The sequence below is a fragment of the Psittacula echo genome, assembly GCF_963264785.1.
Source record: "Psittacula echo genome assembly, chromosome: 9".
Classification (NCBI taxonomy): Eukaryota; Metazoa; Chordata; class Aves; order Psittaciformes; family Psittacidae; genus Psittacula; species Psittacula echo.
The window spans coordinates 2,551,063-2,567,164 of record NC_137745.1 but is presented as its reverse complement, the minus strand read 5'-3'; the positions used below and the strand labels follow the sequence as shown (position 1 = coordinate 2,567,164).

At 51.1% G+C, this 16,102-nt stretch overlaps 2 protein-coding genes across 5 annotated transcripts; one reads left to right on the top strand and one right to left on the bottom strand.

The window, feature by feature from the left end:
* Nucleotides 1–38: 38 nt before the first annotated feature.
* Nucleotides 39–15,866, bottom strand: LOC308225137 (transmembrane prolyl 4-hydroxylase-like). 4 transcript variants are annotated; one of them, XM_080625654.1, is made up of 9 exons: nt 15,603–15,866; nt 15,169–15,529; nt 7,073–7,263; nt 6,436–6,532; nt 4,885–5,047; nt 3,081–3,266; nt 2,138–2,228; nt 1,575–1,698; nt 39–350 (listed from the first exon to the last, which is right to left on the bottom strand). In XM_080625654.1, exons 1-9 carry the CDS (start codon nt 15,846–15,848, stop codon nt 130–132), a joined length of 1,680 nt encoding a protein of 559 aa, XP_080481780.1. In that variant the 5' UTR covers nt 15,849–15,866; the 3' UTR covers nt 39–129. The 4 variants fall into 4 exon arrangements, 3 of the variants coding, with proteins under 3 accessions (XP_080481780.1, XP_080481781.1, XP_080481782.1); XM_080625655.1 differs by having other exon boundaries at nt 15,448–15,529; XR_013957673.1 differs by lacking the exons at nt 39–350; nt 1,575–1,698; nt 2,138–2,228 and adding exons at nt 3,377–3,626; nt 3,719–3,864 and having other exon boundaries at nt 3,240–3,266.
* LOC308225138 (secreted frizzled-related protein 5-like) lies at nt 7,321–12,011 on the top strand (the record flags this gene model as incomplete). The annotated part of the gene is made up of 4 exons (XM_080625657.1): nt 7,321–9,612; nt 10,014–10,186; nt 11,116–11,202; nt 11,677–12,011. Exons 1-4 carry the CDS (start codon nt 9,287–9,289, stop codon nt 12,009–12,011), a joined length of 921 nt encoding a protein of 306 aa, XP_080481783.1. The 5' UTR covers nt 7,321–9,286.
* Nucleotides 15,867–16,102: the final 236 nt, after the last annotated feature.

Genomic DNA, 16,102 nt, shown 5'->3' with positions numbered 1-16,102 from the left:
CCCGCCCCTAGAGCACGCCGAGGCTTTACATCTCTACGCTTTATTGGTGCGCCGCGCGTCATCGCCCCCTCCAGCCCAGCGCGGGAAAACGCCACGTGCGCGCCGCCGAGCAGCCTTTTCCAGTCAGCTCTACAGCTCCAAGTGCATCCCGCTGTATGCTTTATCCACTGTCCACTCGCCCGGGGCTCCTGGGGCTCCAGCCGCCGCGTATCGCTCCATCTCCTGCTGGAACTGCAGCTGGCGCCGCCGGTTGGGGTCCACGTTGATCCAGTTGTTGGCAATCCACTTGGTGCCCTGCGTGACCAGGCAGCCCCCGTGCAGGGCGAAGTCGTCCAGCTCTCCTACCCAGCCTGTGGAGCAAAGCCATGTTACGAGAAAGTGAGGAGTGCTGCTCTCCCACCAGGGCACTGGCTTGGGTTTTGGCTCGGGTTTTGGCTGAGGTACATCTTACAGGAGTTGGCTCCTCCTGGCTCCCCTCCATCTTAGTGCTACCCCACCCTAGCACCTACGAGGAGTGCACCAGGGCAGGCTCCCCAAGTGCAAAATGCTCGTTGCTGTCTTGTCTCCCCCCAGCACAAGGGACTCTCACATTCTGCATCCCAGCCACTGTTTTTCTCAACTCTTTCCAAAAGGGAATGGCATGGAAGAGACGGGTGCTGCTGTTAGAAGGCCTGTAGAAGTCAGGCTCATGGACACATTACAGACTGCATTCTAGCAGTTCTAAATGATCCTCTCTTTAGAGGTCTCATGTTATTTTCTGTAGCAGACTTGCATCAGCAGCCAGCTTCCATTTCAGAACAATCTGCTCATAAAAACACAACAGGGCGCTTCTTGCAGGACAGTGATGATGTTGATTATTGTCATCCAGCAGTCCAAACACTGGTCTTGTGACCTCCTCTGTGGATTTTCTAGAGATGGAAACATGGGCTTCTCCCAGCAGACCTCCTTCCACCCCTGTTCAAAATCTGCCATCAAAATTCTCTGGAGTAACTCTCCAGCAGCCTGGGAGGTTCGTGTCAATCCCCCAGCCTGGCTGTCAGGCAAAACCATGCTGTGCTTTGGGAGAAAAACAGCTCCGAGGACACATCACCCAGCTGCAGCTGAGCTATAAAGCAGGAGCTGGCCCCAAGCACGGCAGAGCCGTGCATGGTGCAAACCGTGCCGCCCTGTGCTGCAGAGCTGATGGCCGTGCCTTTGTCTACCTCCCCTCTGGGCAACACCACATCAGTGAAACATTCTGAATTGCAGACCAAGTTCCAGCAGGAGTTTGAGCTCACACAGTGGGATGGCAGGCAGCTGGTGATGGCTACTGCAGCCAAGGTCTTTGTTTGCTAGCTGCTAGTCCTGTCCCCTTAAAGCATTGGAGCCACTGACCTACTGCCTGTAAACAAAGGCCTTTCAGAGTCAGGAAGCTCCTACCCAGCTGGTGACAAGTAGACTCTATAGTTCCCACTAGCAGGCAGCTACCACCCCTTGGTTCCCTTCTGAGCTCCCAGCCACTGCAAGAAGATGATGGCCATCACCTCCTGCAATCCTACCCCTCCCATGAGCCAAGTCTTGAAACCAGCTCATACCTTCTCCATCTGACAGGTAGTTGTACCAGAAGACAGCAGTGCCTTGTTGAGGTTTCACTCGCAAATTGCCCTTGTTGCAGTTTTTCCGTGTATCTCGCAGGTCCACGTCGTTCTGAATCAAAGACTGGCAAGAAACCACAGAGAAGGTGATGCAAACAGGGCTGGAACGAAGTGCATGCACTGGGCTGCCAGTGCTCACCCTGCCCTCTGCCTGACTGCCCCACAGGGACAGCTCAGGGCTTTCACAACCCACCCGCAGCAGCCAGTTTCAGGCCCCTGGAGGTCCATAACCTGTTTCTGAGCAGCCACCCAGTCTTAACACATTGCCTGACAGGAGCACAACATACCTTCTAAGACTTAGTCTGAGGAAACCTGTCCAGACAGAAGCAAGCAGGACCCATTATGGCAGCAAGGCCACCAGACCACCACTTGCACCTCTCTGTGCTCATATAAGCATTAAATGTGTTCCAGGCTCACACACCAGACCCCTTCTGCAGCCGTAGAAAATAAAGACACTCAAAGACTGTCTCCCTAAGGGTAATGTGTAAGTCAGATTCATTTACCATCTCTTCGTATGTCCTGTTGTCAGCTATAGGAAAGACTGTTTCGCCTCCCCCAGTCACGTTGTTCAGGTAGAACAGTACCGTCACGTACCTGAAAGACAGAGTGGCTGTCAGGGAACACAACTGGAACAAGGGGCGATGCACAGGGGCTGTCTATACCCTGTCCCTCCACTGTACATACAGTGGTTCCTCCAAGACATCATGAGATATGGGATTTCTTAGAATCCCAGACTGGTTTGTGTTGGAAGGGACCTTAAAGCTCATCCAGTTCCAACCCCCTACCACGGGCAGGGACCCCTTCCACTGGAGCAGCTTGCTCCAAGCCCCTGTGTCCAACCTGGCCTTGACCACTGCCAGGGATGGGGCAGCCACAGCTTCTCTGGGCACCCTGTGCCAGCGCCTCAGCACCCTCACAGGGAAGAGCTTCTGCCTAAGAGCTCATCTCAATCTCTCCTCCGTCAGGTTAAAGCCATTCCCCCTTGTCCTGTCCCTACAGGTGCTTGTCCAAAGCCCCTCTCCAGGTTTCTTGTTGGCCCCTTTAGGTGCTGAGAGCTGCTCTAAGGTGTCCCTGGAACCTTCTCTTCTCCAGGCTGAACAAGCCCAACTCTCAGACTGTCAAGCTCTCAGCTTTGATGATTTGCATCATCAGCTTTTCTCCAAGAACAAGACAAGGACAACAAAGAAGATCCCCACTCACAGCAGTGACAGTGTGCTTCTAGTCTCTGATGGGGATGGCCCAACAGCTCTGCAGAACCACTCTGCCCTCCTCGCGTGGACCCACAGGATTTGCCCACCAACCCCTTTAAACCCCTTCATGCCAGTGATCTCCAGAGCTGGTTTACAAGCCCACCAGCCAGGCACTGACTGCTACATGAGGTGAGGCCAAACATCTCTCACCACCTCTCCTCTAACATGTTCCAGATTGTTCCAAGGCAGACCGTACCGGCAGGAGGTCTCAAAGGGAGCGCTTTCATTGGCAACCAGCTTCGTGTGACTGCAGGCAGTCTCGGGGAAGACAGGGCCACTGTCCATATGGGCATGGTAGTGCCCTCCTTGGTCATAGCGCACAACCTGGAGGGGCTCACTGTGCTCCACGATCTCGGGGGGCAAGCGAGTCAGGCGCATTACCCTGGGGAAGAGGAGAGCAGAGCAGGTGAGGGGAAAGCACCAACACCAGGTCAGCCACTACTACCAAGCAGCAAATGAATCTAGGGAAAGAGAACCCCCTTCCCAACAGACCAGAGAGATGGATGGGCTGCAAAAAGCACGCCAAGAGGCAGACTAGGTCCTTAGAGATCTGTTGGACCATTAGCATCAGCTCAGCAAGTCATTATTAAGGTTACTTCAAAACCAAACAAAAAACCAAAGGGTGCATCTCCAGCAGGACTGCTCTGAGGAAGACTTTGCTTGCTCAGCAAGATCCCTTGTGTGTGTGTCCCTGGAGCCTTCATGTGCCATCTCATCACTTCTCCGGACTCCTGCTCACCACCTACAGACCTTAGGACAGTTAGCAAAGCACAGGGCCCCTGCTGAGAGTGAAGGAGAGACTAGCTCTAGGAATATTCTTGTCACCTAACTCACCTTTCCCTGTTGCCTTTTCAGCAGCCTCCCTCCCAGGGCAGAGGGGCACTGGAAGTGACCAAGGAGACCGGAGCCCTGCTGCTCTGGGATTTTTTCCGCTGCTACATCTGAGATCATCCCCAAGGCAAGCAGGTACGTCTCGAGACCTGCCAAAGAACACTCAGAGCTCTGAGAATCTGGACCGGTGAAGCCCTCAGGGCAGGTGCAAGGGGAATGTGGCACCCAGGCAGGATGGCAAAGCCCCTCTGAGCACCGCACAGTCCCGAGGGAGGATTAACAGCCTCCTTCAGTGCTATGTCTTCACATCCTCATGTAACAGCAGCCAAATGAAGAGCATAAAAGCAGTGTGCTGACGCCTGTGCGCGCTTGCTAGCTGGCACGGAGAAGGTGGCAACCACAGTCTGCTCTAATCAAGGCAATATGTGACCCCATTCTCCTGCTGGAATGTCCTGAAGAAAAGGAGTAGCCAACAGCCGTTTTCAAGCCTCGGGACAGATTTTACCCACCCATGTTCTGGGCACCACAAGAACAAGAGAGTCTCCAGCCAATTATCTGAATCTCACCACAGCTAAATGACTTGGCCTGTGTGCTGGGTTTCAGTGCTTCTCAGTACCAAATCTGAGATGAAGGGAAGGGTAAGAGGTTCTCCTCTCTGCCGTGAGCTGCCCTGTGATACATGTGCTCAGAGGATTAAACTAACTTGGCTTCCTTGAGGTGAAATTGTGCTTGTTAAAAAATCAGCTCTAAACAGCTAAGCCAGATTTCAGTGAAATGTGTGAGTAACTAAAGCAGATGACAGCAACTACTGGCACCTAGACAGCATTGGAAAGGGGCAGTTTCTCCCAGTAAGCTCATTTACTAATTAGAATGAATTACTTCATATAATGCCAAGTCTCCCTGATTTTATAGGGCTGTTCCCAAAAGTGAATGGAGATGCTGCAAGGGTTGATTTTTCTTATTCCTTCTCCATGGGACAGCAAAAAACTTTGTTCTAATGAAAACCTCCTCTCCCCCTTTTGGAGCTGCGTTCATTGCTCTTTATACTCCAAAGACTTTTCACACAATTAGGAAGTGTGAATATTAGCAAGCCTGCTGCTGCTTTTCCCAGCACATGTACTCCTTGTGCCTACACAAACCCAACCACACCTAGGCTGCCTGGTCCTTACCTTTGCCGTATGGATCTCATCACCTGGTGAGCCCCCTCGCCCTGGTACAGCCATGTGTGCTGGCTGTTGCGCACCAAGTCACTCATCTTCACTTTCTGGCTTCCCATGTACTTGTGGAAATCATGGATATTCAATTGTTTGAACTCCTCCAAACTCAGCACACCTGTGGGAAGAGAGGAAAAGCTGGTGACAGTCCCACAGGTGTTCTGTGCTGGTATAGTTCCTGGTGTTCTGGACCCAGAGGAGCCACTAGCTGAGGGCACTGCAGAAACTGCCTTCCTCAAACCAACCCCATCCACACTGGAGATCAGGTCGCAGAGACCAGAGGATGCAGCACACTGCACTGGGCTGCCCAGCAGCCGGCACACATCATGGGCTGCGAGCAGAGCTCACCCAGACAGTGAACCCAGTGCTGCTGTGGTGCCAGCTTGTCTCCCTTGGACAACAGCACTCAGCCACCAGGGTCAGCCTGGGGCAGATCCTTGGATGCCAGTGGTCATAACCAAATTATCCACCATTATTATTTCTAGTGTCTCCGTGTCCCCACATTCCCCCTACTCCACACGGGTCTTTCATGATGCAATGCCACATCCAGGTTGTGACCTGGTCTCTCAGTGTCACATACCAACCTAACAACAGAAGGAAGCAGCACTCTGGAAGTAAGGTCCTGCCAGGAGCATGTTAACAGGACCTTTCATTTGTTAATGTCTGGAATGGTGGAAAAGCCACGGAGGACTCAGACATACGCTCCTACCCCTGCCAAGAATGCCACCGGTGCCCTCCGGATATTTAGGCATTCACACGGGTACTGCTTCAACTCCAAAGCAGCTCCTCCTGAGCAGCTCTCAATGCCAGGTCACTGGAAGACAGCATGCAGAGCCTGTGTGTTCACTTAATTTGATTAGGAAACGGAGAGTTGCTTAATTGAGGCCACTCTAATTAGAGCGGCAGAAGTTAGAATACACATCCGGACCAGCAGGAGCCCTTGGGAGACCAGGGGCAGGAAGAGCAGAAGTGTCATCACAGAATACAAGAGTTTGCAGTGGCAGAGATGCGGGTCAGCAGCAAAGGCTGACCAACAAGACCATCTACACTTATTGAGGCCTGCCAGGGATGGGGGGCTTCCAGCTTGTTGCAGAAGTCTCCATGAAAACAGGGTGGAAGTGGAAGGCACCTTAACACCTGCAGCCCACGTAACAAGAGCTACATAGTCAGAAACTGAGCAGTCTATCAGACCACAGGAGGTCTTATAGCAGGGCATGAACCAAGGCAGGTATGAGAGGTGAGAGGGAGCAGAGAGCTGTGTTCTGGTCCTGCTTCTGCAAGATCCAAGCCCAGGAAGTAGAACTAGTCTGCAGCTAGACTGGTGATGAAGAGGTTTACACTGATTTTACTTTTCTGACCAGTCTCTAAAGCAGTGTTATCTTCCTTTGAAGAACACAGGTAGAGAAACAGGCCTGGACAGGGACATTGCTCCTGCTTTGCCCCACATGGCTGTGCAAGGTGGCAACCATGCTGAGGGTGAGGGCATTTCCATGGAGCTGCTCTTACCATTCCCATCAGGATCAGCCTTGACAGCAGTGTACATCTCCCGGATGTTTTCAGGGGTCATCCACCTGCCATTCCCAAGCCGGGTGTGGGTCAACACCTGAAATGCATAGATGGATCAACACGAGGCACTGGTTTCTTGCACTACCAAACCCTACAGATGCCCTGCTTGAGGCCTGGTGGGCTCTGCTCTGCAGCCAAGCGTCAGCACGTCTCTGCAGAAAGACTGCAGTGAGAACCATCTGGCAGCAACACACAGCATGTGGCTGATGAGTGCTGTTATTTCCAGTTTAGGTCATGGCAAATGACTGCTGGGACATTGTTAACCAGTCCTGAAGTTCCTTCTCTTGAAGGGAAAGTAAAACCCACAGCACCAGGAACGTTTTACCCAGCATATTCAAAACACATCTGCCAAGGACCACTGCTGCCTCCCAGTAGCAGCACAACTGCTGTACACCTCCCTAGAAACTTCCATGCTGAAGGCCAGCACAAGTCTTGAGACATAGAATTAAGCAAGTACTGACTGGAATATACTGGGGTCTGGCCCTACCCAAGCACATGGGTAATGAAGAGACCATCTGAGTAGGAGACCTCTGAGAAGGTGCCCAACAAACATCCCCAGGTCTGTCCCACACTCTACCTCTTTGAGCTGCAGCTGCCCATCCTGGTTGTGGTCCAGCAGATTGAAAATATCCATCTGGCTGATTTCTATCATTTCCATGGCTTCCTCATAGTCATCCGTTGGTAGAATCTGGCTCTTCTGCAGCCCCTTCAGCTGGGCCAGATGAATGATGAGCTTGCACTCCTCCTCTGTCAGGAAGTCAGGAATTTCTGCAGCAGAAGTGTAAGCAGCAACAGACACTGAGGAACTGTTATAGTGAGACCCCAAACCAATGGCAGGGCACTCAGAAAAAGGAGAAAAAAGGGGGGGAGGTGGACGGACTTTAGGAACTGACTAAGTTTGGGACATTCAAACACATCTGAGCACACACCATACACCTGCGCTGCTGGCGGTGGGTATTTTTACAGCAGCAGTTCATAAATGTTTGGATGCTGAGGTCAAGCCCTTAAACTCTTTCAGAGATACCACAATGGACAAAGGAGTGAACAAACACCTGCGTATCACCACATATTATCACTTCAAAGGTGACATGTGGATCACAGTCTGGGAACTGCTGCTCTACAGGAAGAGAGGAGAGAAAAGCTTTGTGATGGGCAGTGGTGACCGCAGGGTTTCAGGCTTCCGTGGTCTCATGTGGAGAGGACAGCGCTGTGACCCTGGCACAGTGAAAACCAAAGAGCAAGGAGAAGACTTTCAAGCTTATTCCCACTCATGCCCTTGCTTCCCCACTAAAAAGGGTCTTTAAGTGCACTATTAAAGGGGAGGGCACTGCACATGGTGGATGCCACATTCCATACTGAGGTGCTACCTGGGTGTCATTAGCTTTTCTTTGCAGCACAAAACCAGCAGCAATCAGGCAATAGTAGGAGCCCAAGCAGATTTAAATACAGATAAACAAATGACTAAGAGATTTCTCACTGCATAGTGCAGGGGGCACTTGCAAAGTGCTGGCAAGGTCCTGTTCCACAGCAGTTATGCCGTGAGGTTGAGAAGATCCTTCTGGCTGCTGTCTGCCACTGCCATGTCAATCTTGTTACCAGCTATTGAGGCTTTTGAAGGGGAAAATCAAAAACACCAAAGCAGGACAGGTTTAAGTGCTCCTAAGCCAAAGGTCCTGTTCTCCAAATTGCAGCTCCCTAGAGCTCCTGCAGGTATGTGCCATGGACACATTACATCTCAACTACTGCAACCCTCAAAGGGTGGAAAATAATAGTTAGTTACTTCCATGACCTGAAATCAACCCTATCAGCTCAAACTGTCAATGAGCAGCTGGCTTCTTGCTAAGTACAGACCAGAACTAGCCCTGTGGAAAACCAACTGTTCCTGGGAAGCCCCAGCAACACAATGCAGCTGCCTGTATCCTTGACACCCTCTGAGGAAACAATTTCCACTACTGGCAGCACATCCCAGAGGATGCTTCAGAGCCAGAGCTTCCACTGACAGCTTTGAACCCCATACCACACCACCAGAATGAACTGTGCTGGCAGGCAATGCTCCCAGTATTTCCAGTTCCGTAAACTCCGCTATAATAATGATAGCTTCTGGAATCTTAATTATGTGCTGGAAGAAGGACAACCCCTCTCTCCAGAAGGATTTCTGAATGAAAGAACAACTTTCTTAACCAGAAACCGTGCTCTGTCACACAGGCTGCGGGGTGAGGGGGTCCGGGAAGGTGTTGCCAATCCCATCTGCAAACAACCTGGCTCCAGAGCTGCAAATTAGTTCCTCTCTACCCTCAGCTCTCCCAAACAGTTAACTTCTGGCTGTGAGACCATCCTATCTCCCTGCCCACTCAACAATAGAGCCTGCTAAACAAATGCCTCTTAATTGACTTTGAGCTTTTACAAAAAACAAAAGGGAGGAAAACACTGGGCCTTATGAAATAATGACTAATCCTGGAGCTAGAGAAAGGGGAAGGGTTGGAGCACTGGTGTCAAACAGAGATTCAATCTTGGCTGAAAGAGCCCCAAGACACATGGGCCAAATCATTCATCCCTCCCCAAGTGCCCTCATTTCCACACCTGCTGATCTAAGCCAAACCCCTGCTAAAATCCAAACAATCAGGGCCGCTGGCAAATGAAAACTGGAGCATTGTCTTCCCCATGAGGGCTCTGAAAGGGCTGCACTTAATGAGGATAGACTGACAGAGAGGTGGCTCCTAGGCTATAAAAGGCATCCCACAGTCGGAGGCAGCTCATTCCGGGGTGTGCTGCCTGTCTTCCTGCTCCAAGCATGGTCACAGCCCACTGCAGGCACCCCTTGAGGTTGGGTGGCCCATGGCTGCTGGGCGTCCTGGTGTACCTGCTCCTCTGGGGGTCTCCAGGGGCCTGGGCGAGCTACCTGAGGAGATCCTCCAGCTGCACACCCATCCCGCTCCGCATGGCCTTGTGCTACAACATCGGCTACTCTGAAATGAGGATTCCCAACCTGCTGGAGCACGAGACCATGCCAGAAGTGATCCAGCAGTCCTCCAGCTGGCTGCCCTTGCTGGCCAGGGAGTGTCACCCAGATGCTAGGATCTTCCTCTGCTCCCTCTTTGCACCAATCTGTTTGGACAGGTAAGATGTTTTTACAAGTTATTCCTGCTGTCTTAAGTAACACTCCCTGAAGAGCACAACTGCATTTGCCTTCCGAGAGAACCCATGCCCAGTGTGACCAGTGCTGTCCCCAAGAAGCTGTGTGTCCCTCTTTGAAATGGGCAACTGGATTTCCCAGTAGGGACCATCCCTCTGAAAGTGAAACATGAGCATTCCATCTCTCAGGAGCAGGAATATTATGTTCCCTGCTGTGGGCTTTTCTGCTCTCCCCCCACAGGCACTGTTGCCGTCTCCCCCAGCCACCCCTCTCACACACCACAGTCGCTGCTGGTACCCACCAGCACAGCCCTGGGCAGCAGCAAACCCCTCCGCCTGCTGCCAGGAGGAGCCCAGAGGTTCTGCAATCCCCATCCCCTCCCCAGGCTCATCTACCCCTGCCGCAGCCTGTGTGAAGCCGTCAAGAAAAGCTGCGCTCCCGTCATGGCTTGTTATGGGTACCCCTGGCCCGAAATCCTCAACTGCAACAAGTTCCCTGCTGATCATGAGCTGTGCATCGCAGCAGTGTCCACGGATGAAAACTCCACCAGTAGGAGAAGTAAGTTTGGTTCTTTTCTCCTATGTTTTCCCATAGGCAACACTGAAAGCTCAGCGGATCAGCCTGTGCCTTGTTTATATTCCCAGAATTTCTGGGTTTAAGCTGTATTTAAAGAAGTTATAAATTCCAGTTTTGTTCTCTGTGGGAGCGCCACTGTGTCTGGAAAATTAGTGTAACATTGACTGCAGCTTGTTCCCCTCTCTGCTGTATTCATTAGCTCCCTGGGTGTCATCAGACCACGCAGGGTTTGGGGCAAGGGGAAGGAATTGCTGTCAAAAGCCTAACGCCCAGGAACAGCATGAGAGCTCATGGCATGCAGGCTCCAGGCAGTGAGATGTGCTTCCAGCAGGGCTTTGGAGCTGCAGCCCTCATCTTTCAGCTGTGTCCAGGGTTTAAAAACATGCAAAAAAGGAGAACTGTTTTGTAAGCCTTGTCTTTAAACATTAGGAAACACCACTAAGGGGCATGAGCCTCTGCAGACATGTCACACCAGAAAAAAAGAATCTTTAAGACTGAAAGACTGAATTAAACACCCACATACTGGTGAATACTGGGGTAGATCCAAGAGCAGCTAAGGGGAAGACAGACGCCTCATTTCAGCATCACTGGATGTAGTCTGGCCATACCAGTGGTTTTACTGTTTCACTCACACTAGGAGATCTTTACCAAGCATTTTCACTGCTGCTTTAACATGCAGCAACACACACAAGCCAAAACAAAGCACAACAAGCAGCATCTGCCCCAGCCACAGAACGGAGAACTTGACATTTCCCACCCTGGCAATCAGATGTCCCTGCATGGCCTGGGTAGCTCAGGAGGAAGCACCACTCAGGAACAGCAAGCCACCACTTGCAGATATCAAAAGTATCATTATGCCTTTTCCAATGATGCTTGACAAGGGTGCTCTAACCAGATTTCTGTTGCAGCAGTACCCCGAGCCAGCTGCAAGGACTGTGAGCTTGAGGAAGCCAGCACTGCCAGGGAGATACTGGAAAACCTCTGTGCCAACGATTTTGGTGAGTACAACCCCCCCCCATCCTCTCAGTTGCTGCCGTTCCCTCTAGCAGCCACGTACTGGCATGGACAGAAAATGGCTGCAGCTTTTACAGCAGATGCCAGGGATTTTAGGTATTAAGCATTTCCCAGGGAAGTGGTGAAGTCACCAACTCTGGAAGTATTTAAAAGATGTGTAGATTTGGCACTGAGGGATATGGTTTAATGGTGGACTTGGCAGTGCCGAGTTAACAGTTTGACTCAATGATCTTAAGGGTCTTTTCCCACCTAAATGATTCTCTGATTCTAAAAATGGTGTTCAGTACTGGAAACTAACCTCAAATGAGAACTTTTATAAGCTCACTGCAATTACAAGGGATGGATGTGTCACCACTTTACAGGAACAGCACGAAAGCCTTGCGCTGCTGTGTGATTAAGTAGGTAAGAGCTATATGGAAAGTAAATAGAACTAACAGCTCTTTTTCCAACCCCTATAGCAGTGAAAATACGAATCCTGAGGAAGAACGCCACCACTACCATCTCAGACTTCGACCTGGACGCCTCTAGGGTGGAGGTCCTGAAACATGGCCCCCTCCTCAGAACTGAAGTCCCCGGCAGGCTCCAGCAGTGGCTGGACATAGATGCGACCTGTGTCCACAACATCATGAGAGGCACACACACAGGCGTCTTCGTTGTAAGCGGCGAAGTGCAGAGTGACAAAGTGGTGGTGAACAAGGCCTACGCCTGGCAGAAGAAGAACAGGAACCTGCACCAGGCAGTGCGGAGGTGGAAACATCACCGCTGCCCCGACCAGGCTGGCCGGAAGGTCTGAAAGGTCTGAATTCCAACAATAAGAAACTGCTCCCTTCCCTATGGCTAGAAAACTCCTTTCTCTGGAAGTTGGTGTGTTGGAGATGTACAGTCAATATTTTTAGGTGATTCAAAGCAGTCATAGTCCACAGATAGGGCCTCACTACACATCTACAGATCCCTGTTTTACTGAGACAGAGCTTGAGGGTGCAGGTTTAACCTGCTCCTCACACAAGGCTCTGCAGATCCAGGACTTGCAGTGGATGGCTTTGTATAGGATCCAGAGTCACAACAAAACCAAACTGAACTCTGCAGGCGAGAGACCTCTGGTGCCAGTTCCTCCTAGTTCTTGTCATCAAAGTCGATAGCCATTTCAGCTTCACTGTTTGAACCTGAGCCACTGATGCTGTCCAAGTGCCTGCTTGCTTTCTGTCCAGAGAGATTAGACAAAAGTCTCCCTGACCGCTAAGTGATGCTGTTTGTGTAATGGAAAAAATACTTTACTCTTGAACAGTTTGAGATAAATTAAGGGGGAGACAACCCACCCCTGCAACGTCTGGCCCCTTAAAGAATTAATATTAAACTCAGGCTGTCTCTTCAGCTTGCTGCATGAGGATTGATAAGCATCTTCAGAGGTAAAAGAAACAGCTGTTCTCAGGCAGGAAAGGCAGACAGCAAAGATAGCGGAGGGCTTCTGCATAACAGGGAAGACCACTTTTTAATACCAGAAATTCAGTTTGGATCCCCAGTAACTGGGATATCGAGATCTCACAGGAACCTTGAGAAAGAGCAGAGCAGCAGCTACTCGCAGTTGTGATAAAGGAAGGGGAGAGAAACATTACACAGCTGTATGGCCTTCCTTCTGCATGCAAAGACAGAAAAGGTTGAAAAACTCAATTTCACCAAGTTCTCTGCAGCTCACTCTCACCCAGGTAAGCTGGGACTAATTCCCTGCTGTAGCTCTACGATCCAGACCAGAGAGCAGAAAACTGCAAATCACCAAATGAAGAAACAAGCTGGATTTCTACGGCCTAACAAAAATGAAGTGGAAAGTTTTCCACACTGGATTAAACTTGGGACTGAAATAAAGGGAAAAACAGTTTTTCTGTGTGGTTCACGCTGCCTGCGGTCTTGGTTGTGGGCAGCCACCCGGTTTGATGGAGACACATTGCCTCCCTGTGCTCGTAAAGCACACCAACAACCCGTGATGTGATCTCTTCAGCTTCAGTGTGGGCTGAGATGAGCCCTCAGACGCTCACATTGAAATTCAGCTGCGCTTGACATTTGTACAGCAATTACTTCTATTCCCTGAGGATCTGAAATAAAACACAGCCAGATTTCCTAGGTTTTAATTCTTGCCTGCTAGCTTGTCTTGCAAATTGCCATCCAATCCACAGAATCCACTGTCAAGTGATGCTGGCAATGGCAGCATCTTCTGAACTATGTTTGGAAAACACACCAGAACACATAAAAGCTCTGAAGGTTAAAAAGGCTTTGTCTGATATTTGTTTTCTATTAATAGGATTATTTGATCACTAATGTTTCCTAACTAAAAAGTGCACAGATGGTCTGATTTACGAGCTTTAGAAATGATGTCTTGTAGCCAGAGGCGGGGGAAAAAATAGGGCAGGGACTTTTTCATAGCTCCATGAAATACACTTGGGTTCAATGCAGATGACTTACATCTAAAAGAGAAACCACAAGTTCCCCTATGGTGCCGGTGCCATACTCCAAAGCACAGAGCTCACATTAAGTCATTAATGAGCTGTCCATTGCTTTAGTCCCACTACAGCCCAAAGTAAAGATCACAGACCAGCCACTTATTACCTTAAATAGGCTCTCACATACCACAACACTTTGTGTTAAGTAAAATCTCAGGAAATTTAAGAGTTCTTGTTTGCTAGTAACTTCTGGGTTTCACACAACTGAATACACACTTCCACTAATTTAAACAACAGAGATACAATAAATCGGGGGTGTTCTTAAACCAGATGATTTAGATTGGTTCTGCTTGCATAGATAGAGAAGCCTCTGGAAGTCTTTTAAAGTCAGAGCTGGCTCCTGGTAGGTTTATCTGGGAAATAAGAGCTGTCTTGCTTGAAGTTTCTAAATAGGGGCCTCCTTATCAGAGGATGAAGGAGAACAGACTCCATGGGTCAATGTCTGTCAGACACCATCCTCAGGGAGCGAAGCTTCCCCTGGAACCAATGGTGGTGCCGGAGTGACAAGTTAAAAGCTGTGGGATTACTGCTGCCAGGACCAACCTGCCTCTGAGCAGCTTCAGCACCATTCTCACAGGCCAGGATCAACTCTTGTACTTAACTGGCACCTGCAGGGCAGAGAAGGTGGAAACAGGAGTTTTCCCAAGTGAAAACCAGAACTGTGGTTCTGGTGATGGCACTGGGTTTGTGATTGCTGTGGGGTGTCAGCTCCGGACTGGTGTCAGACAGAAACCCAATCTGAAATTTGCAAACCGTAACTACCACATATGTGGAGATGCCGAAAGAACTCTGTATATTTCTTCCAGATACTTATTGCATTGAGTTTAATAAGAAAGCTACCTGATTTATGGTCAGGCTTTCAGTGTCTATATTCCATTTGCAACTGGAAAAAACCCTCTTTATGTATTATTGAGAAAACATCTAAAAGATTCTCAATGTTGTTTTTCAGACAACAGATTTCTCTGGCATTGCAGTAGTAGGAATTTTGTAATCATCTGTCCCCAAAAAATCAATTTGCATATTCTCAGTGGATGTCCAGAACACAAGAGTTCAATTAATGAGACTTTACCAGTCATCACAGAAAGGTAAAGAAGGCTTTAAAACATCTGGAAGAAGGATGTTGTCTGGCTGCTTATCAGAGCAGCCAGAAATAAAGGTAAATCTGGAACAAGACGTAAAATGGTGGCAGACATTAAATCTGTCAATTCCCCTGTCAGTCATTTTCTCAGCACTGAAGCACCAACACTAAATTGCTTTATCAGCATTTATTACCAAAACTTTGGGGATCTCTTGCACCTTCCTAACACTGAGCAGCTTCTTCAAGGTCCTCTTCAGAGATCTGCTGCCTGTTCATGGAATTTTAAAGGGAATATGGAAAACCTGGAAAGGTTTATCTTCCAAATCCTTCTAAGTGGACCACCCAGAAAAGTCACCCCTGTCAATACCGTATCAAAATACCTTGAATAGAATACTCGTTATAAGGCAGCGCCGGGGAGAAGCGAATACGGCAGAAATCGTTTCCCTCGTGTAGAGGCAGCGGGAGGGGGTGAGGCAGGACCCTTCCATCCTCGGAACCCCCATCCCTGGCGGCCGCTGCCAGCCGGGACCGGCGGGCACCGCCCCCGCAGCCCCGACACCGGGTGACGGCCGCGCTGACACCGCAGGGGAAGGGGAAGAGGAGCCGATCCGCCCGCTCGCGGCGTGCCCGGTGCCCGCCGCTGCGGGGCCGGTACTCACCGAAGAGCAGCGGCTTGAGGCTGAGGGTGCGCACGGCGTGGACCCTGCCCGGCACCAGCTCCACCCGCTGAGTGTGGCCCACCTGCGGGGGGAGAGCAGCGGTGAGCGGCGGCCGCAGCCCTGGCCCCAGCATCACCCCCCAGGCGCGGCCTTGCCTTGATGCCCTCGAGGCGCGGGAGGGCGCGGGCGGGCGGCGGCGGCGGGGGAGCGGCGGGCGGCCCGCCGGGCTCTCCGGCGCTGAGGTGCACGAAGAGCAGCAGCCCCAGCACGTTGAGGACGTAGAGGTGGGCGAAAACCATGAGGACGAGGAAGTAGGGCCGCGAGCACACGGGCCTCGGGCGGCCGCCGGGCGGGCCGGGCAGCGGGGGACCCTCCGACCGCGAGGCCGCCGCCGTCGCCATCGCGTCCCCCGCGGCCCGCCAGGCCTCGCAGCGTCACCACGGCAACCGGCCGGCGTGCTGCGTCACCGCGCCGCGGGGGCGTGGCGATGGCGGCAAAGAGCTCCCATCCCATCCCATCCCATCCCATCCCATCCCATCCCATCCCATCCCATCCCATCCCATCCCATCCCATCCCATCCCATCCCATCCCATCCCATCCCATCCCATCCCATCCCATCCCATCCCATCCCATCCCATCCCGAGCCAGGACACCT